We start from the raw sequence: 22116 nt of genomic DNA on the forward strand, positions 1-22116 counted from the left end.
TCGGAGGGGATGAGGGAAGGGGGTGAAGATCTGCTAAACTGCATATGTTCCAGTTCGACCTTCTATGGTTGGTCTGCTTTAATGGTTATTCGATCGGGGCTTGGGGAGTCGTAATCAAGTTGTCACCATCAGATCAATTTTGGTTCCGCCAGATGCACCAAAATGTATATCCATCTTATAATTATTTTAAGTTGTTGATTCATATTAATATGTATTTTCCAAACTTGGGTCGTTTGACTATGAGTTAAGCCAGTTGATCAATGTTGAGGTGTCTGTATATGCAACGGACAATGTTAGATGTCGCTACAAGCGAAGATTTTGATTTTTCTTAAAAAATATTAGTGCTACATCAAAAGTTTAAGCAATTAATATCAAAGTTTTGCGTTTATATGTAGTAAGTTATCAGTTGAAATCATGATTGGAAGAAACACGAAATAGCCACCTCGCTTTCACTGTGAAAGTTAAACTCTAAGATTGGTTTATCCCTTATTAAGTAAGGTATGCTGCAGAGTTCAATGAACTAACCGATCTCTTAACTATACGCACTGGTAATGATATGCGGAGATAAAACCATTTTTCATAAGGCCTGCCCGAAGAAAGGTTTATTATCTTATATCATTACCAGTGCGTATAGTTATAGATCGGTTAGTTCATTGAACTCTCCAGCCTAACTAATGCCTATTTTGGGGGAGCAGGAAAAGGTTTTATAAGCTCTTGCCTTGACTCATCTCACCCAACAGGTCGTTAGGTGCCGGGCTTGAACAAGTGGATACCTTCCTGGAGATTAGACCTGCTCGAGAAGGTTTTATAAGAGACTTGAAAATCCTGCCTCCCTTATCGCACAACACAATATTAACCTTGCTTTCAGACGAGGAATGCCTACGTTGTTAGGTTAGGTCTGTTAGGTTGGGTTCTCTTAGCATAAATACACTACAAATGTATTATTTATGTTAAGAGAATGGTTGATTTATTTACTTTATTTTACTTCGCTTTTTGTGCCACTTTTTGCTAATTTGCGAAGATGAGGATGAGTGACGACATGATGAAATTGATGAATGGACACTCACAAACCTCCATGCACAGGCCAGGATTAGAATCCGGGACCTCTGGGATGCCAGGGGATGTTTGTGTTTGTGCTAATGAGAATGTAGAGTATATACTGTAGAGAAAAATTGAAATGTGTGAGATTTGAGAAAAATGTGAATACTACCGATTAGGGGTATTCCTTTTCTAAAAAAAAAAAAAAGATAGTAAGGAAGCTGTTTGGAATCCGAAAGGACGCGAGATCAAATCTCCTCCGAGAAAGTTTGATCTTTTTTCAGGCAACGAGAAGATCAAACTTGATTGAAAAATAACTTCCAAAAAACATGGAGTGAATACCGTTATTAGCTCAATCGGTAAGGGTGTTACTTCCAGTTTCAGAGGTTGCGGGTTCGAATCCCGGAGGAGAAAGTTTGTTTTGAATTTCCTCTGTTCTTCTTTACCACCCACTTTGCCTAAGTCCTCACTTCCTCTCAACCTCTCCACTTGTCGTGATCTGTACGGAGCCCGTAACTACCTACGGGGCTCGCAGAATTCCACAACTACCTTCACACATATTACCGATCACCTACTCAAAGACAATGGTCACTAAAGGGAAGGGTCTGTGACTTGGGGAATTGGGAGCAACACTCTTACCGAGCGAGGTAACAGGGGTATTTTTGAAAGAAAAAAAAGGTGTTAGTTCAGACATTTGCTACTACATGACGCCACTTGTCATTTCACTAAAAATCATATCTCTGAAAATTTTTCGCCGAGGGGTGGATTCCATCTTTCCACTTCTTGATTGTGGAGCAGCTGCCTTAACCACTAGACAAAACTGCCACTTGCTTGGGAACCATTGTATTCTGCTACTTTAGCTTCAGCACAATCTGTAAATTGAAAAAAATGCAACTTCTAATTGAACACATGTCTCTGAAAAAGTGCTCGCCGATTCCATTCGATCCTTCGACCTTACTATTGTGGGGCATGCGCCTTAACCACAGGTGGAAGCCTTGTGACTGCTGGCTTCACCCCCAACGGAGATGGGAGATCATCCAACTGGTTGCAGGGTGACGTGTGGTCAGCACAACGAACCCTCACTCGTTGTTGTAAATTTTCTATGACCGTGTCACTCTACTTATTCGTAGCTGTACAATTTCCTCACGATGGTGGTGGGTGGCCACCGCTCCCATGACACGAAATCTCAGGAGAAAGTTGTTACGCTTCTCCCAGGAGACTCGAATGTGTACGAGTCCCGTTGCCGGAGCCCAAAGCTTGCGCCTTAGACCGCCACGGTGCAAGACATCTGTAACGTATTGGATGATCAAAATATGTTTTAACACATCCAAATCCTCTTCTTTTCTACCTGAAGGTAGTCACTAGAAGTATTATTACTGTATGTTTTACAACATACTCTTCGCAACTTATTATTTGACAGCCCCGAAGGAATTCTAAGTCCCGAATTCGTAAACTTAGCAACATTGCACTTCGGCGGCAGCTGAGAGTTGCCAACTTTGAGTTGGTCTCTCACCTAGACGAAAAACGCTGCAGTGAAAGGTTTCCAATTTCGCACATTCCACGAACTTAGAAACTATAAACTGCTATTATAATACACAATCAAACAGAAATAATAAATTGGATAAAGAGGAGGAAGTTTTATGATTCTGCTTGCTCCACTTGAAATCAGAGTGGTTTGAAACACTGAAATGAGTTTTTCTCCACCTGGAGAAAATCGCCATCACGTTTGTGCAGAAATAAGCAAATTTATGAGGAGTTTATGCGACATTTTATTTACAATACCTTGTATAATATCGAACAGTTCTCAAGATATAATATTTTTCACTACTTGTCGAGAAAATGTGCTTGGAACATAGGAAAGTGGATGTTTTCATAAACGTCAACGTGTTTTTAAGAGCATGTTTTCAGTAAGTTAACGTTGAGAAGTTTGTTAGACACTGTTTGTTAGACTTATTTTTCACCATCTATGAAAGGTCGAAGGTTCAAATCCCACCTTCTCCTTTTCTTTCATTTTTGGTTCGCTGAAAAGAGACTGTCGATATTAAAACATTTAAAAATCAAGCCGATGGACACTTTGACGGACGTCCCTTCTGCGCATCTTCCCCCTTAGATGTTGTTGGTTACCAGGATTTAAGGTTAAAGCTTTTTTCTTTTAGCTATTCTTCATCAGTTGTGTTAACACACACATTATTTTAATTCACATATCACATATACGTATTATGCAAAATGTAACGTTATTTAAGTTATGTATTATTTATACTCTTCACTGACACCTAAAACATTGATTATTTCGATATACTAACACACACACACAGTCCTCCTCCGTGCCCGTGCGGCCTAAGGCACTGTGCTTTGGGCTCCGACTGCGGGACGGCATGGGTTCGAGTCCGCCTGGGTTCAGTCTCTGGATTCTCGACCTGTGTATAGGGCCGGTGGCAACCCACCATCCTGAGGAAATTGGGGAGTTATGATTGAGTAGCGTAACCCGTTCTCCGAAATCTCCTATAACGGCTGGGGGTTCGACGTGTTAACCCCACGTCACCCCATTACCGGTTGAAGAACTCCACACCTCTAGGTAGTATTGTGAGAGGGACACTGGCAGCCGGGACATATGCCCAGGCCCTTTCGAGGGCTGTTTAGCCATGCGTTATTATTATTAACACACACACATACAATTATTTTAAGCAGTAATGTAGAGCATTACTGTAACGAGGGAGACAGTTTAATGAGTTCAAAATGCTAAGATTGTTTAATTCTATGTCCTTTTCTTTGTAATGACTGTTGTTGATCCACTCACCTCCATCTTTCGATGCGTCTAAAACTAATAGTAAATCGCCAATTAACATGAGTAAATCGCTATTGCGACGGAGGCCGATGTGATAAAAAGAGGCTACTAATAAGTATTTATATAGTGAGTGACAAACAAAAAATTCAAAACCTGAGAATGATCGTTATATCCACTGCTTTGTATCCAAAATATTCGTCTTATTTGAACAGAAAGTACGAGTATCAGATCTAACAAACTTTCCACTAAATTTGCAATATTCAAAACAACCACCACACACTTAGCTCTACGTAACTGGATTCTGCACACTCCACGTGGCATGAGATTTCCTCCTATTATCGAAATAACTTCGTGTTACTATTTCCTCTCGCCTCGTGAAATACAGAGACCAATGTTAACTTCTTAGCACGGTAGATAAACTTCACACCCAACGATATACTCCTGAAAAAAAAATCCTGCCTAGATGGAGCATCGAACCTACGACCTCCTTCGTGGGGGTCAAGCACGCTACTACCTCTTCTCCAGGTAGCTCATGTTAAAGTTGGCTCGAAGAAACCAAATCACGCATAATGTCATGTCTATAGTTTCCCCAATGACAATGTTTAAGTGGAAACGAATTCAACAAAAATCGAGAAACGCTGAAAGGGAAGAATGATGAACATTTCTGTTGGTGTTTTGTCACATTTTGTAAATTGTGTGCAAATGCCGTGTTTTGAACAAGCAATCCTTTAGTTGCGAAGTTTTTCTTGTGTGTTGAAAGCAGGAACTTGAAAGCGAAAAGGGGACAGTTGAACTCCCCGGTTGCCAAGATACTTCAGCATTTTCCCAAAGACTGTAAGAAGAGAGAGAGGAGAGGAATATTGAACGTATGAAATATGTGTGCAATTAAAACAATGCATCCAATGCATTCAAGTGCACCCTAACGAACTTCAAAGTATGAAAAACCTATTTTCGTGGTGGAAAACTGCAAGTCATTTTCGAAATATGAACCTGATTTTTTTTTTTTTGTATTATAAAGTGGAGATATGGGATACGATCCCTCAGCAAGGAAAATTTACGTAAGCCGCCTCCTTCCCTCAAAATTTTTCAATGGTTATAATTAGTAATTACTGTCCCGAAGTTGATGAAAGATTAATTATTTTTCTGACTCTTAAAAACAATGATAACCAGAAAACACTTTTTTTATTTTTTTCGGCCTTTTTTGTCTTTTTGTTTATTTTTCAGTAACAGTTTTTTGTTGCATTTTTCTATATTTTTTAGGTTTATTTTTCTCCTCCCCTGTTGTTTCGTGAATTTGAATGCATATTCTATCACAACTTAACATATTAAAATTTCCTGACATGGTTCTTTTACCAAATTCGCCATGAAACAAGAATACGGTCAATGGAAAAAGCACAATATTATTGTTAACTGAAATGTTTGGCAATGGATTAAAATACTTTGCGTGAAGCCTACTTTGAGTTTCTTTTGCTGGACACTATTATTCCTTTAATCTGTGATTTTTAAAGTAAAATTAGTCACAATATTAAATGAAATTTTACTCTGGTAACACAGCTGTATTTTCGGATGCTGGCCGACTACAGTACCGTATAAGGCCCATTCTGAAAAGAGATGAATGATTTATACAGAAAAACATTGTCATGTATTTTATATAACCTTCAAGTAAGAATAAACAAAAACCACATTAGCACTTAATTGTTTCAGTAGTTTAAACCACCGAACAAACTGCTTTATCGAATTATTCAACTACTCGTGTAATTTATGTAAAAAATTAAGCTTTCACTAGTAGAGCGAAAATCATTTTTGGGTAATTTTTTACCATTTTTAGATCATTCTATAAGTCATCTTTTGACATTTTTTAGGTTATCAACTTCCAAGTCCTATTCATAATTTTTAATGGTACGAGCATTCTCCAGCTATCCTAAAGGCTCAGCAAATATTCCCCACCTAAAACTTTCTACTTCACACTATACTACACCTCCACAGAAATGTGTATGCCTTCATCTCTGGAATCGAGTGCTAAAAATAACGTCAGCGGTGTGGTGTAGGAGGATCGTGTTTGTTTGCGGAATGGAAGGTCGTGGGTTCAAACCTACTTCTCTGCTTTTTTCTTTCGGAAAGAAAGACACCTTTGACGAGAATACTTATCTACATTTCTTGGAATTTGGATATTTATGCAATTTACGTCTAGCATTTACGGATGACATTTTAATCGTAGTAAGGAACATGTAACTTGAAATGTGTATAGACATACCATGTAATGTCTGAGGTGTTTCAAAATTTGAACATAGAATAAAATTTGTGGTTGTATCATGGAAAATCCGACATATATTTTAGGTCCGCAGTGAAGAGCACAAACAAACAACATCGTATTCGTGTGTATTTGTATTGTTGTTTTAAGCATACTTTATGCACAGATAGGCTAATCGGGACTGGGCCTACAGTTTAAACAGAAATCCGGACCACTGTGCAATGAGCCTCCACCGGATATAAAACCTGGGACACCTTCATTACTTCCTATTTAAGAATATATATTTAGGACATATAAATTCTTAATATGTGTTAACATAACTTTCGACAGCTGAATGAAAAGAAAGGTCTTCCCAAAAATCCTGCAATCATTGAAAAATCAATAATGAATAAATCAAATAATAATCAATAAAAAAATCAAGATGATCAAAACATTCCTAAAGGTATGCATCGCATAAATATTTATAGCGATTTAATGTAATCTTATTCTTATATTACATTATTACAACACGGTAAATAACAACAACAACAAAAAAAAAGAATCAGGAGAGGGTGGGATTTGAACCTACGATGTTTCGTTCTTGACGAAAAAGTATAAGAAGACGACTGTCTAACCAACTGCGTCAGGAGAATACTTACGTGAAACTTTGTAAAACAAGTTGATCTCAGTTGAAAAAACATTGTGTCGGAATCCGCCACAGATCAAGGAAAAGACGCACTTTGAAGAATCGTCCTGTATTTTGCAAGTTATCTTTACTGTGATTTCGCCTAAAATCGTGACAAAACTGCCTCATTGCATTCAAATGTGATTTCCATTCTCTCCAGGTGGAGGAGAACCAGTTGTGTTTCAAACGCACAAAAATTCCCCTATTTTCAATTTCAGAACAAAGGATCGTAATAAAATTCAACTTTCGTATTTCCAATTTACCATATTTGTTTAATTATGTATTGCATTACTGGTTTAGGGTTTCTAACTTCATGGAATGTAAAAGAATGAAAAAAGTTCACAAGAGCAGTTTCATTTAGAAAGGAAAAAATGTTGCTAAGTTGTATACTATTTGTTGACTCTGAAGTGCTATGTTGCCAAATTTACGAATTCAGGACTGATTTTTTTTGAGGGCGGGCAAATAAGGTGTTGCGAAGAGTACATGTGAACCAGCTGACAATTTTCGTTTCTTTTTCTTTTGCCAATTTGTTACTTAGTGAAGAATATTTCAACTATTGAGGGTTTAGATTTCACAGTAACAACAAGCGAGTATTTCATCTTTATTCCAATTAAGATTTCAACGGATAACTCAGAAAATTTAAATGCAGAACTGAGAAAATAATTGTTTAAAACTGTTGATGTAGTACTAATATTTTTTTCAGAAAATTAAAGATCTTCGCTTATAACGACATCTAACATTATTCGTTGAAAATGCAGAACGGTTCCACCTGTGTAAACTTCACCTTCATAATGTGGAAGCATTTTCTCTTCTTGAATAGAAAAACATACATATTTTCAGAGCGTGAAATTGGAACGTTTACTTGGAAACCTGAATGGGGAAGAGAGGAACGCAGTAAATGGTCAAATCGTCACTCTTTTTTTTTTTCATCCTCCCACTTCACTGTTGAAGATGCTGCTGCAAACAATGTGCGAACTGTAAAAACCTTGTGTCAAGATCATTCTCTCAACTGAAAAAAAAAAAATTCAAATCGACGGAAATATTACTTTTGAGAATGAAATGTAGACAATAAACACCAATCTGTACAACGTGTGACAGCCTTAGGACCATAATATTGCAAATCTACAACTGTACGTCTAAATGCAATACTACAATAGAGTTGTAGTAGAAGTGCCTTCGGATAAATGAATGACTCAGCAGAAATCTGACACATCCGGTGTTATGTTACATCCGGTGACTTTGACGACATCCCTGTATGTATGCGCGGATATATCGCTGACTCAACAGAAATTTGATGTGCCTGTTGACATTGAAGAAATCCGGCGAAGAGCCTGTGGCGATGTGGAAGAGGGAGGGAGTAATTGACCCTTGACTTAAATTAGTTGCTTGGTGTATGCTAACCTAACACGTCAGTGTGTGTGTGTGTAGCACATATGCGTGCGCATCCAACGTGAAATATAACAAGGACATGAAGAAATCTGATTTTAAAATTGCGTCGAAGGTGATGTACTCCGAAAGACTGGCGGCTAAGGTTGCTGCTCTGTAAACAAAGGTGTTGAGTGTTCGATTCCTGGTAGTCAGCTTAAAGTGTAAACATTGTTTTGATTAACCTTTGTGAGCAAAAAGTGCATGTAAACCAAACAAAATGGCGGTGATCGAAAAGCTAGTTTGTCAGGTTAGTGGTTAATGTTGCTGCCTTGTAATGAAGAGGTGTCGGGTTCGATTCCCTATACAATCAAATGGGGTAATTTTATATTTCCAATTGTAGGTGTAGCTCGAGTACCGATGAGCCCAATTTTTGAATAAATTGTATTGTAATGAGCAACGATAGCTTAGTGGTTAACGCTGGTGATTGGAAATTAAGAGGTCCCGTGTTCGATTCCTTTTTTTGACAAATGGCACAATGCTTCCGATCAAATTGTAAACTGTACATCCAGCCCCGATTAGCCTATCTCAGCATAAAATGGGGTTGAAACAAAGAAGATGGCCGCCAGAATGTCCAGTGGCGTACTTCAGAGGGAGGAAAATCATTGTTATTTTTCAAATTGTAGGTGCATTCCGAGTCCCATTGAGTCCATATTTGCATAAATTGTATCTTAATAAACAACGATAGATTAGTGGTTAAGGTTTAGTGACTTACTCTGGAGGGGGAAATAAACGTGTAAATGGGCTTCGAAGTGGCTAGACAAAGATAATACTTACGAAAAAACTCTCTACTCTATTTCTTGCGGAAAGATCCATTTGATTTCGCGGAAAGCTACTGATTGATGTTATTGTTTTGAAATAAAGAGGTTGGGTGTTCGATTCCCATGTGGGGACAAACTGCAGATTAGACTGCGACCCAATTTTAACTGTAGATATGGTTATGATTAGCCAATATGAACATAAAATGAAGTTGAAACAAGCAATATGGCGACCAGTATGTTCGGGCCGTTCGGGGGACATGTATTTGAAAATGGCTGAAGTGCAAAATAAAACTTAATAGTGGATTCAATTCTAGTTGTCAATGCATGTTAATCTGTGACGTGGCTATAGCTTTGGGGCCAGCGCTGGTGATTGGTAATGAGGATGTCACGGGTTCGATTCCTGCTTTTGACAAAGTACTCAATGATTCTGATGGCAATTTAAACTTTAAATCGAGTCCCGATTAGCCTATCTGAGCATAAAATGGAGTTGAAACAAACAAGATAGCGGCCAGAATGTCCAGTGGCGTACCTCAGGTCTAAATGGATTTTGAAATTATCATCAATAACCAGTTAGCTTTCCGCGAAACTAAAGTTATCTTTTCACAAGAAATAGAATAGAAGGCATTTCCGTTAGTTTTTTTTTTAGTTTAGTCACTTCGAAGCTAATTTAGACCCTTATTTTCCCCACCCTCAACCTCCGAGGGGTACGCCATTGGACACGCTAGCCGCCATCTTATTTGTTTCAAATCCATTTTATGCTCACAAAGGCTAATATGGACTGCACCTGCAGTTTACACTGCGATCGGAAGCAATGTTCAATTTGCCAAAAACAGAAATCGAACCTTGAACCTCTTAATTACCAATCACCAGTATTAGGCACAAAAGCTATCGCCAGGTTACACATTAACTTGCATTGAAAACTACAATTGGACCAATTTATATTTTGAACTTCGGCCATTTCGAAATACACATTTCTCCATAAATTCCCCCTCACAGATACGCCACTGAACATGCTGTTCGCCATCTTCTTTGTTTTAACTTCATTTCATGCTCATATTGGTAAATCATCATTAAACCTACAGTTAAAATTAGGGGGCCCCGTCTTCTCTGCAGTTTGCCTGTACCGGGAATTGAACCCCAACCCTCTTTATTACAAGGCAACATCATTAAAAATTAGCTTTCCGCGAAACCAACGCTATCTTTCCTCGAGAAATAGAATACGATACATTTCCGTTAGTATTTCTTAGTTTAGCCCTTTCAAAATCCATTTCGACCATTAATTCCACTTCCTGAGGTACGCCACTGAACATTCTGGCCGCTATCTATTTTGTTTCAACTCCATTTTATGCTCAGATAGGCTAATCGGGACTCGACCTAAAGTTTAAATTGCCATCAGAATCATTGGGTACTTTGTCAAAAGCAGGTATCGAACCCGTGACCTCCTCATTACCAATCTCCAGCGCTAGCCACAAAGCTATCGAAACGTCACAGATTAACATGCATGGACAACTAGAGTTGAATCCACTATTAATTTTTATTTTGCACTTCAGCCATTTTGAAATACATGTCCCCCGAACGCCCCCTCAAAATACGCCACTGAACATACTGGTCGCCATATTGCTTGTTTCAACTTCATTTCATGTTCATATTGGCTAATCATAACCATATCTACAGTTAAAATTGGGACGCAGTCTAATCTGCAGTTTGTCCCCACCTGGGAATCGAACACCCAACCTCTTTATTTCAAAACAATAACATTAACCAGTAGCTTTCCGCGAAATCAAATTGATAGAAGGCTTTTTCGTTAGTATTTTGTTTGTCTAGTCACTTCGAAGCCCATTTACACCCATATTTCCCCCTCCAGAGTACGTCACTAAACCTTATAGCCGCCATCTTGTTTCTTTCAACTCCATTTTATGATCAGATACGGTAATCGTTACTGGATCTACAGTTTAAATTGCGATAGGACGCATTGTGAAATTTGTCAAAAACAGGAATCGAACCCGGCACCTCTTAATTTCCAATCACCAACGTTAACAACTAAGCTATCGTTGTTTATTAAAATACAATTAATGCAAATATGGACTCAAAGGGACTCGAAATGCACCTACAATTTGAAAAATAACAATGATTTTCCTCCCTCTGAACTACGCCACTGGACATTCTGGCCGCCATCTTCTTTGATTCAACCCCATTTTATGCTGAGATAGGCTAATCGGGACTGGATGTACAGTTTACATTTTGATCGGAAGCATTGTGAAATTTGTCAAAAAAAAATGAATAGAACCCGGAACCTCTTAACTTCCAATCACCAGCGTTAACCACTAAGCTATCGTTTCTCATTACAATACAATTTATGCGAAAATTGGGCTCATCGGTACTCGAACTACACCTACAATTGGAAATATAACAATTACCCCGTTTCATTGTGTAGGGAATCGAACCCGAGACCACTTCATTACAAGGCAGCAACATTAACCACTAACGTGACCAACTACCTTTTCGATCACCGCCATCTTGTTTGGTTTACGTTCACTTTTTGCTCACAAAGGTTAATCAAAAAAATGTTTACACTTTATACTGACTACCAGGAATCGAATACTCAACACACTTGTTAACGGAGCAGCAACCTTAATCACCAGTCTTTCGGGGTACATCACCTTCGACGCAATGTCAGATTTCTTCATGTCCCTGTTATATTTCACGTTGGATGCTCACGGATATGCGCTACACACACACACACACACACTGACGTGTTAGGTTAGCATACACCAAGCAACTAACGCAAGTCAAGGGTCAATTACTCCCTCCCCCTTCCACATCGCCACAGGCTCTTCGCCGGATGTCTTCAAGGTCAACAGGCACATCAAATTTCTATTTAGTCAGCGATATATTGGCTCATTTACGGATGTCGTCAAGGTCACCGGATGTAACATAACACCGGATGTGTCAGATTTCTGCTGAGTCATTCATTTATTCGCAGGCACTTCTACTGTAGTCTACATCTAATACCGAAACAGAACTTGGGATCATTTTTCCACGTCTCGGGTATCTGTGGATCAAGGCTGCGCATAACGGTAGAGATGGGGAGAAAGCGAGTGGGCGAAGCGAAACAGTGTGGGCTGCAGACTGTTGGTAGCTGCAGCACCCTTTACTCTACTTGTTTTTGTTCGATTTCTCCAGAGATTCCCAGGGTACTGTGTAGTTCTCCCGCACCCTTAGGGGGGGAGGGGGCTGTGGGACCAGATGTCTGAGCCTCGTTAGTCTGCAACAATGCATTCCAGCACGCGGAAAAGAGGTTGGCATTTGGGTAAGTCACCGCTTCGGCGTAGCTACGGCTCATCACACGTAAGTCAAACACCAGCGGCGTATTTCATATTCTGACGCAATATCGGAATGATTAAGTTTAAATCTCTTACGTAACACACTACATTTGGGCTAACAACGAAAGCATTTAACCTGACGTCAGAAGACGAAATACGGCGCTTGACCGAGAAGGTGTCATGACCTTCACCATTTGCAACCTAATACATAAGAACAACTGGGACTATCAAACTGCGAAACTCATAGGCACGGGTGATACGCGCTCGTGCTCCACCAGAAATGCCACTCATCTCAATATATTCGCTGCAGAACCTCTGCTTGGCAATCTACGTTGAGTTACATGACACCTAAAACCTGGAATGCACTCCCAAATGAAGTAAAACAACAGAAGTACAATTATGAACAGAAGCAAATAAAACAACATACTATTAAAAACTGAAGTTGCCTGTGAATTATTAAAAATATATATATTACCTTAAACTGATTCGGTTTTGTGCCTCTTTTGGAAAATTTGCAAAGATGGGGATGAGTGATGACATGATGAAATTGATGAATGGACAGTCACAAACGCCCATGCCGGGATTCGAACCCGGGACCCCCTGGCGTCGTAGTGCGATGCGCTAACCACTCTGCCATGGTGGCCGGCTGTCTCAAACTGGACTGAAACTAAGTATATTATTATTTTTGTCATTTATTTGTACACATGCACTGTATATATTTCATATGTTCCCTTTTGTTATGGGGTGAGGTGGTAGATCAGCATTTGCTTGTATCAAGATGTTTTGCTATTTTTTTACAGTACAGTAAAACCTCGTTAATCCGGACTAATGGGGGGTAAGTTGACCGGTTTAATGAAATTCTGGATTAACTGAAATAATCAAAAAGAACAGTAGAAAGTGCATTAAGACTCCGTTTATAGCAACAAAACACGTTCATTATGGTGTAGGGGCATAGGTCTAAATGCACTATACAGTACAGTACGAAGTCTGCAAGAAACAGAATTTCATCAGTGGTTGACTTTCTTTGGGAAGTTCTCTTGTTGACTTCTAGCCACGTTTAAAACCTTGCATTCTGCTTCCCTTTTGCCTGTCCGGATTAAGCGAAGTCCGGCTTATCGGGGTAAGGATTAACGAGGTTTTACTGTTTAGGGAATTTACATTCTTATGTACCTGTACCGGGATTTGACAAAATTGAATATTTGGACATCTAAAAATGTATTGAGTTCTGATTAGCATTTGTTCTTTTTTTCCTAAGAATTGCATTCTTGTACGCGTGAAGTTTTGTAAAAATATTAAATAAAGTAATTAGGCCATTCCCCATCCAGTCTTATGCATTAATTTTTACATGCATTAATAATTAAAGCAAGTCTAAATCTCTTGTTAAAGTATAGCTTCAGTTTACATCTTAACCAACCTTGTGGTAGAGTTTTCATTGAATAGTGACATCTATTTTCTTAATGTGAAACTATATCAAAGCAGGGAGCGGTTAAATAAATGTTGACAAAATTGAATATTGAAAATTGAAAGGTAAAAAAAAAGAAAGAAAGGCCAAGAAAAAGCCAATAATTTTGGATTTGTTAATTTGCTAGACAGCCTTTATAAAGACAATTGAATTGAAAGGTGTTTGACTTACGTGCCAGAAGTGAGGAACCTTCAGCAGGAATACGTGCCAATATTGTCGAATGCAGATTGCGACTAACATGATAAGACACGTTGAAATGTACAAAAAGATAGAGACATAGCTTGTAACAGCAGGAATAAACGAACCTTTCAATATTAAATGAACAAATGCAGCAAGCAAATGAACTATGTGCGTATCGGGTGCGGACAAAATGATCCATTTCCTAAATTGCCTGTGATCTGTCACCATCTCGGCAGAGCTTACGAACTGGCCGATAGACATGGAGTCTGCAATGCATCCTATTCGCCCCGAGCATGGAAAATGAACATGGGTCAACACTGAATAGGAACGGACCATCTCATCCATCATTAATTCCACCCGGCGGTCAGTGATCGCTACACGATTCGTTGACTGCGACGCTTTGTGTTCACCTCTTCACCTTTCGGAAATTTTCTCTGACGCGTCACACGCAATTTATCCATGCTTTCTGACTACAAAGAGAATCTGTCCACTTGCAACATATTAATACAGATTATAAGGTTTGACGTGTGTGTTCACAGGGCAAATATTTATGTTATAAAGCGGACGTTTGAAAAGGGAACGTCCAATGAGTTACATGGTGACCGTGTAATGGCCAGCAAGGAAGTGCTGGACGGTAAAATATGTGTTTTCTTCTTTAGTTGAGGGTAGCTGTTGTGCGGACAACTGTTCAGTAGTCTAACCTTAGCCCGCTAGTGGTTCCATGTTCGAATCTCGGTGGGAGATGCAAAAAATGACGGTACTGAACATGTGTTTCGATGAGCTCATGACTAATAAGACACTTTCCTCTTTTCTGCTATTTCACTTTTCTTTTGATTTATCCTCTTTCTCTATCTTTGTTTCTACTATCTTTCGATCGATTCTCATTAATTCTCTCTCTTCTATCCTTCCTTCCTTCTATCCTTTTTGGCCTTAGTCTTTTCTGTTCCTTTCTTTGTTTCTCCCTTGCTTACTTTGGATCTATTAAAACTTAGTATGCTGACCAAGGCAGATTCTTTTTTAAAAAAAGACAAACTAAACGTTACGTTTCAACCTTCTACCAAGGTCTTCTTGAGACACTGTACCAGATGCAAATGAAATAAGGTACAAAGCAGATATATATATACACACACACACACACACACACACACACACACACACACACACACACACACACACACACACACACGAAAGTTGTTTGTCTTAAACATTTCTTTCCATGTGTTCCAGCAGGAGGCCTTCTCCTGTCAACTGTAGTTTCACCTGACAGGCGATTTAGATAAATATTTAGTTTCATCTAGAACATGGCACGCTCCTTTTTCTTATCCTTTCTTTCTTCATTCCTAATCCTTCTTTCCTCCTCCTTCGCTCTTGTCCTTCTCGCTCTTTTTAATACCTTCTTCCATTCTTTGTTTATTTTCAGTCCCCCATTCCAGTTCATTGTGTCTTCTTCCCCTTTCTTCTCTATTTCCTTAGCCTCTTCCCATTTTCTCACTAGTACTCTTTTCTCCTTTCCTATCTGGTTAGTATCATCCCACTCTATGCCATGTCCTGTCTCTCTCGTGTGCTTAAATATCGCATTGCTCTCTCTTAAATCGTACATCATCCCTATGTTCTTTTAACCTGACTTTCTCCTATGTACACACTCTGACATTCTTTACACTTCACTTCGTAGATAATCCCTTCCTCTTCCTCTTCTCCGCTTTCCTTTTTCTTGTTTAGATGCTTCGTCCTCCCTTCCTGTAGGTTTTAATGCCCGCTTTCCTAAGCATTTGCATATCTTATCTGTGGTCTTCCCCATACTCCTTATTCCAAACCACCTCTTTTTTTGCTTTCTCTTCCTCTTCTCCGCTGCAACTTTTCTTCCTTCTTCTGTTTATGTCCAGTCTATCCTCCTTCTCGTAGCCATTCTTTTCCAGCTGTTTCAATAGGCTATTTATTTTCTATTTCACATTCTTTTGTGCATATTTTCTTGATTCTGTGCTCCATATTCTTTATAAAATTTATTTTTGTCACCTCACTTACATCACTTCTTTTGTGACAGAATACTCCTGCTGCACACTTCTTCTGATGCCAAGTTGTTTCAATTTCTTGTCCTCTCTTCCTTTTCATCAATATATAGATAGCTTATCTTGTCTTCCTCTTCTATTTCGAGTTCCAGCAATATTCCTCTTCCTACATCTTGCATTTCCTTTGCAAATATATCGAAATGCCTCTTTGTTCCCTTCCATATGCAAAAACAATGGTCCACATATCTGCAAAACAGGGTTATTTTGTCACCTCCTTTTTCGACCACTTTCTATTTCCATTCATTAATTACCAATTCAGTCATTGCTTGACTTAGGCTAGAGCTTATATTCAGTACTTCATTATTTTATCCCCCATTTTACTGTAACCGTTATTCCAAATGGTTTCCAGCGCCTTCACTACCCTTTCACTGTCCCATTCTTCTATAATTCCTTGTCCTATTTTCTTTCTAACAATATCCAAAACGTGTCTCCTCTTGATTCTTGGGAACACACTTTTCACGTCTAAGCTAAACATTGTCGTATTCCTCATATTCAACTTAAGGCCTTTTATGAGTTCCACCACTTGTTCAATGTTCCTCACTGCTCTGCTTTCTTGCTGTCTTACTAACACTTCAATCACTTTCTTTAGTTTCTTTGCCAAAGGTTCCAAAATATTGTTTCTGCAGTCCATTACAGGTCTCAACTTTATCTCCTCCTTATGCATCTTTGGAAAGCCGTTCAAACCAAACAGTCCTCCTGACTCTTTTATGCACTTCTTGAATCCTCTCCTCCTACAGTCTTGTATGACATTTTCTCTTACAGTTTGTTCTTCATCTATTCCACAAATCTCCTCATATCCGTTTTCTTTTAGGACTTCATACTTCCATCACCACAATGGCTCCTCCCGTATCTGCCTGCTCTACAACCACATCAATTCTTGTCTTGATTTTCTTCATGCCTTACCTTTCATTTTGACACAAATTATCTACTTTTTCCCTGCTTTTCCATTTCTTTCTTCAATATGGCTGCTGTTCTCCTTCTAATCTTGTCTCTTTTTTGTTCTTCTTTTCACGTAGAAGAGGAAGACAAGATAAGCTACCTATATATTGATGAAAAGGAAGAGAGGACAAGAAATTGAAACCACTTGGCATCAGAAGAACTATGCAGCAGGAGTATTCTGTCACAAAAGAAGTGATGTAAGTGAGGTGACAAAATGAAATATTATACCTGTAAAGAATATGGAGGACAGAATCAAGAAAATATGCACGAAAGAATGTGAAAAAGAAGGCAAAATAAATAGCCTATGAAAACAGCTGGAAAAGAATGGCTACGAGAGAGGAAGAAAAGTGGCAGGGGAGAAGAGGAAGATAAAGAAAAAGAGGAAGAGAAAGGGAAAGAGAGGTTGTTTGGCATAAGGCGTATGGGGAAGACCACAGACAAGATATTCAAAATGGTTAGGAAAGCGGGCATTAGGACTTACAGGAAGAGAGGACGAAGCATCTTAAGAATAGCGAAGAACGCAAGCAAGAAAAAGGAAAACAGAAGAGGAAGAGGAAGGGATTATCTAAGAAATGAAGTGTAAAGAAAGTCAGAGTGTGATCATAGGAGAACAAAAAGAGGATGAAAGACAGGTTGAAAGAACATAGGGATGATGTACGATTTAAGAGAGAGAGAGAAATGCGTTAATTAAGCACACGAGAGAGACAGCACATGACATAGAGTGGGATGAGGCTAAGCAGATAGGAAGGGAGAAAGGAGTACTAGGGATAAAATGGAAAGAGGCCAAGGAAATAGAGAAGAAAGGGGAAGAAGACATAATGAACTGGAATGGGGGACTGAAGATAAACAAAGAATGGAAGAAGGTGTTAGAGAGAGTGGAAAGGACAAGAGCGAAGGAGGAGAAAAGAAGGAAGAGGAATGAAGAAAGAAAAGATAAGGAAAAGAGCGTGATATAAAGAGCGCAACCACGTTCCAGATGAAAATAAATATTTATCTAAATCGCCTGTCAGGTGAAACAACTGTTGAGAGGGGAAGACCACCTGCTGGAACATCTGGAGAGGAATGTTCCAGATAAACAACGTTCTAATAATCTTGTGTCTGCAGGGGTGTGATTTTCGTGTGTGTGTATATATATATCTTCCTGTATTGTACCTTATGTCATTTGTATTGTGTACAGAGTCTGAAGAAGACCTTGCTAGAATGTTGAAACGTAACGTTTAGTTTGTTTTAAAATAAAATATATTCTGCATTGGTCAGCATATTGAGTTCTTGGAGATGATGTAAACAGGTTTAATGGTGTTAATCTCTCTGTATATTCTCTCTCTCTCTCTCTTTCTATCAATTTTTCATTTGTTTATCTCTTTAGTTTGCCTATTCCCCTCTATTTCACTACTCATTCGTACTTCCTCCTTTTCTCTCTTTCTATAATCCTCTTTAAATTTCTCCGTCCTTCCTCTCTAAGCCTCCTTATTATTCTAAGATTCGGGCTGGATTAATTCTTATTTAAGAATACAAGATAACTTAATTTTATTTGGATGAAAGTTTATAGAAGATTTGAAACATCTTAGTGAGTACAGCAAGATGACAAAATTTACATTTACATTTTAAAAATACGCATTTTAAGGTATATTCAGTATGTTATGAATGTAGAGTGTTACTTAAGACTACATCTTTTACACACTTCTTCCATTAACTAATGCACTGACGTTTCGGTGAGTAGCTGTTATATTGTGAAATTAAGTTTCTAATATATTCTCCTTCTTTATTTCAGAGTGGGAAAGTCTGCCCCAGCATGCATGAAAATGTTCACTACCAGGGTAAGAGCCTCTCAAAATATATGGTGAGGGTAACAACTGCATGGGATTTGTTAGATTTAAAAAAAAAACATCAAAATGAATAAAGTTACACATGTAAAGGGAATCAATGATTGTAAATGTATTGGAAAAAATTGAGAAAACCAACGCAAGGTAAAGATATAAAATTAAGGGTTAGACATGGAAAATTTTAGTAAGATCCAGCACTAACGCAATGATAATTTAAGTATTAAAACAAAATTAGAACGTACCTTTGTTATTGTACGTTGATTTTGTTCTTCCTTGGTGAATCGCGATGACAATGATCAGTGATAATGAAGCAAGACAGAGCTGAACTGAAAACAAAAATAGGATTAGGTTTAGTTTGACGTCTTAAGTGAAATATCCCCCCAAAACAAAATTTTGCTGACAAAAGTTAGCACAAAGGTGATACGAAACTTATAATTATTAGTAAGGGAACCTTTCGGTAGTATTTCCCCATTTCTTAAGTATTTGCTTTCTTAACCAAAACGTTTCAACAATACGAACATGAATTGTGCTGCATGAACAGCATTTTCAGAAGTTAATTGAAGGTTAGGGGGGCGGGGTTATTCCCAATATCCATGCGTAAAGAAGTCCTCCATATTTCTTAAAAATACTGCCCGGAGAAAAATATAACGTTTTCAAAAAAAAAAAAAAAAAAAAAAGTATTTATGTTGGTTTTTGTTTATTTAATTAAATTTAATTCCATGTTTCTCAAAACCACAATTTTATGAATAAAACATCTATAATCCTGTTTAGAAAAATTTACGCGCATAGAATTTAATTTCTTCTGTGGTTCCTATATTTTTAGACGAGATTTCAAATTACTTCATGCAATATTTTTCTTTGTCATCACTAATGTGTATTTTTATTATGATTTTAGAAATATATTTGATTCTGTGATCTACGATGTTCAGGACATGTTAGCATAAATTAATTCTATACTAAATAGTTCATAACAGACAATTATTAACTTTAGCATATTTTTGGAGGTAAACAAATGCAATACAATATAATTTTTATACAATGTCTTATGTTTCTTGCAGCAAACACCTGGAGACAACATTGAAAGAATAGCCTCATTATTCATAAATATTTATCATCACTGGATCATCATCATCATCATCGACTCAAGATTTCTCAAATATCACACACTTCAACATATCAGTTGTTTTCGTTAAAGGCAATACGGATTTATTCGTAACACTGTTTTGAAAAAACTGGAATCGAAATAGGCTATATCATTCAACAGAATCCACATTGAGAATACTCTCAGAAACATTGTTGTTCAAGTATTGTTGGAAGTATTCACGAGAAAGACGTGTCGGTGTAACGTGGAAGACAATTTTTCAGTGTTGCAAATCAGATTCATTTTATATGGACAGCGAATAATAATAATATTAACAAAATAGCTATAAAATGGACAACTAAACTAGCAAGAATATGTGAACTTGTGTTAGGTATATAAATATATATACATATCTGTAAATAGTAAAAACAGTGGCCATGTTTGTTACAATGCCTCGTCACACAATTGGTTTTACTGACAAGTATACTTTCAAGGTTTGAGCGTAGAAATATTACATAAAAAAAACTATTTTCGTATTTACAGAAAATATTTTCTTTTTACTCATTTTTCAATCTGAGTACCGTTATTGTAGAAGTCATTTTCTTTCCATTGTTGTCATTGTGTAGAATTTACGTTGTTTTCTGTCAAAGAAAGACGTTGTCTTAGATAGTATGTTAATAACATGTATAATAAAAGGAGAAACATATCATTTTAATCGGCAGCTCTTGAAGCAATAACTAATGTACATAACATTGTGCCGATGAGTTTATTAATGAAAATGGGGGAGTGAGTTGAATATTATCGAAAGAGGTCTAACAATTATATTGTTAGATAAGGGATTTGAGAACGAAAGCCTGACATCAGAGTATATGTAAAATACAACAATGATCCTAATTTCTATTTTAAAAAATGTGAGAGTGTTGTCACAATTAACTTCTTTTTTTTTTTGTAAAAATGAGCAATACGTGAATGTTATATTTGTGAGGTATTTGAAATTTCGCGAAGAATCGTCACTGAAAGATACACTGTAAGGAACCATATTAAATTAACTGAATTCTACTTGCATTCTTTAACTTACAGAATAAGTGAGCTAATTCAATTAGTTAAAGTTTCATTACACTGAGATTTTTAATTGTTGTTTAAGCATGTTTTTCAATCTGTATTACAACGAGGTGCTCTTTTAACAAAATACTAACAGGCCTAATTTTATGACATAAAATTTTGAAAAAGTTTAAATCTACAGAAACAATTTGTGTGTATGTGCACAAAAGTTATAGAAGAAGGTTGTGGTATTTTCTTTAACATAGTGTTTGTTTTGTATCGATTTCATGTTAAAATCGGTTCAGAAACATCTGTCACAATTGATGTAGTTACAAATTTTATAATCTCAATTTAGCGTAAATTTAGGCCTTTCTATAACGTAATTACACATGTTTTTATATTAATTTTACGTTGTTCAGAATTTTAAAGTTTCTATGTTATAGTAATATCTAACTTATCAAATATATTTATTTCTCTGCTGATAATATGCCATAGTGCATTTTAAAAATGCACAATCGTACATTCTGCTCAAAAATGTTTGCAATAAGATATACAATGTGTTACGCAAATCGTAAATGAGAACATTTCGTATTTGCTGTTATGTTTCAAAATTATATTCCCACAAGTATTTGTGTATTTTTATTTCAAGAAATGTTAAAATCGTACATAAACATTTTCACTGCCGAATGGACGCTTAAAGTTTGAAGTGAATAAAATGGAAGTGTAAATTGTGGTGTAACTAGCAAGGTTATACTGTGGATTACAAGGATGGGGGTGAATATGTGAATGTGTTAACGAAAAACAGAAATACAAAAACAATTTTAATTTAAGCATGTATGTATAAGTTTAGGGTAAACTACAAGAGAAATGAGTAACAATGAGACATAATGAATCACCACATAATGCATTAAGAGGAAATGATGTACTGTACAACAGATGTGCATCTATTGTTACCATTTTAAAAATATCAATATGCCAATGACAGAAATTAGAGCAAGCAAATATATTAATAGAAATGGTTACGTTGATCAATCATATGCATTTTTTAAACATTCAACATTCCCTCTTTATACACATTGAGTTACTTGAAACTTTGAAATTTCTTTTACCCACATTCTGAAATGTGCAAAAACAAAATGTTTATTTGCAGGTGTGATATTTACTTGGCAGCAATTTGGATTGGTTTCAGATCAAACTTGAATACACTAATGAATTACTTTGCTACATTAACACTCTTGAAAATGTTAAATGTTATATTTGAACTGTTATTAGTGTTT

The 22116-nt window shown here is 37.2% G+C and overlaps 1 protein-coding gene across 1 annotated transcript in view; it reads left to right on the forward strand.

Moving 5' to 3' along the window:
• The window catches only part of CARPB (Carbonic anhydrase-related protein B), a 460462-nt gene extending 440581 nt beyond the window's left edge, over positions 1–19881 (forward strand). Inside the window, exons 9-10 of the mRNA XM_083133565.1 lie at positions 18666–18711; positions 19776–19881. Of these exons, the coding sequence (XP_082989691.1) occupies positions 18666–18711; positions 19776–19798 (69 nt within the window). The 3' untranslated portion in view covers positions 19799–19881. The remainder of the gene's footprint in view (positions 1–18665; positions 18712–19775) is intronic.
• Positions 19882–22116: the final 2235 nt, after the last annotated feature.

Source organism: Lepisma saccharinum, chromosome 13, assembly GCF_977018435.1.
Source record: "Lepisma saccharinum chromosome 13, izLepSacc3.1, whole genome shotgun sequence".
Taxonomy (NCBI): Eukaryota; Metazoa; Arthropoda; class Insecta; order Zygentoma; family Lepismatidae; genus Lepisma; species Lepisma saccharinum.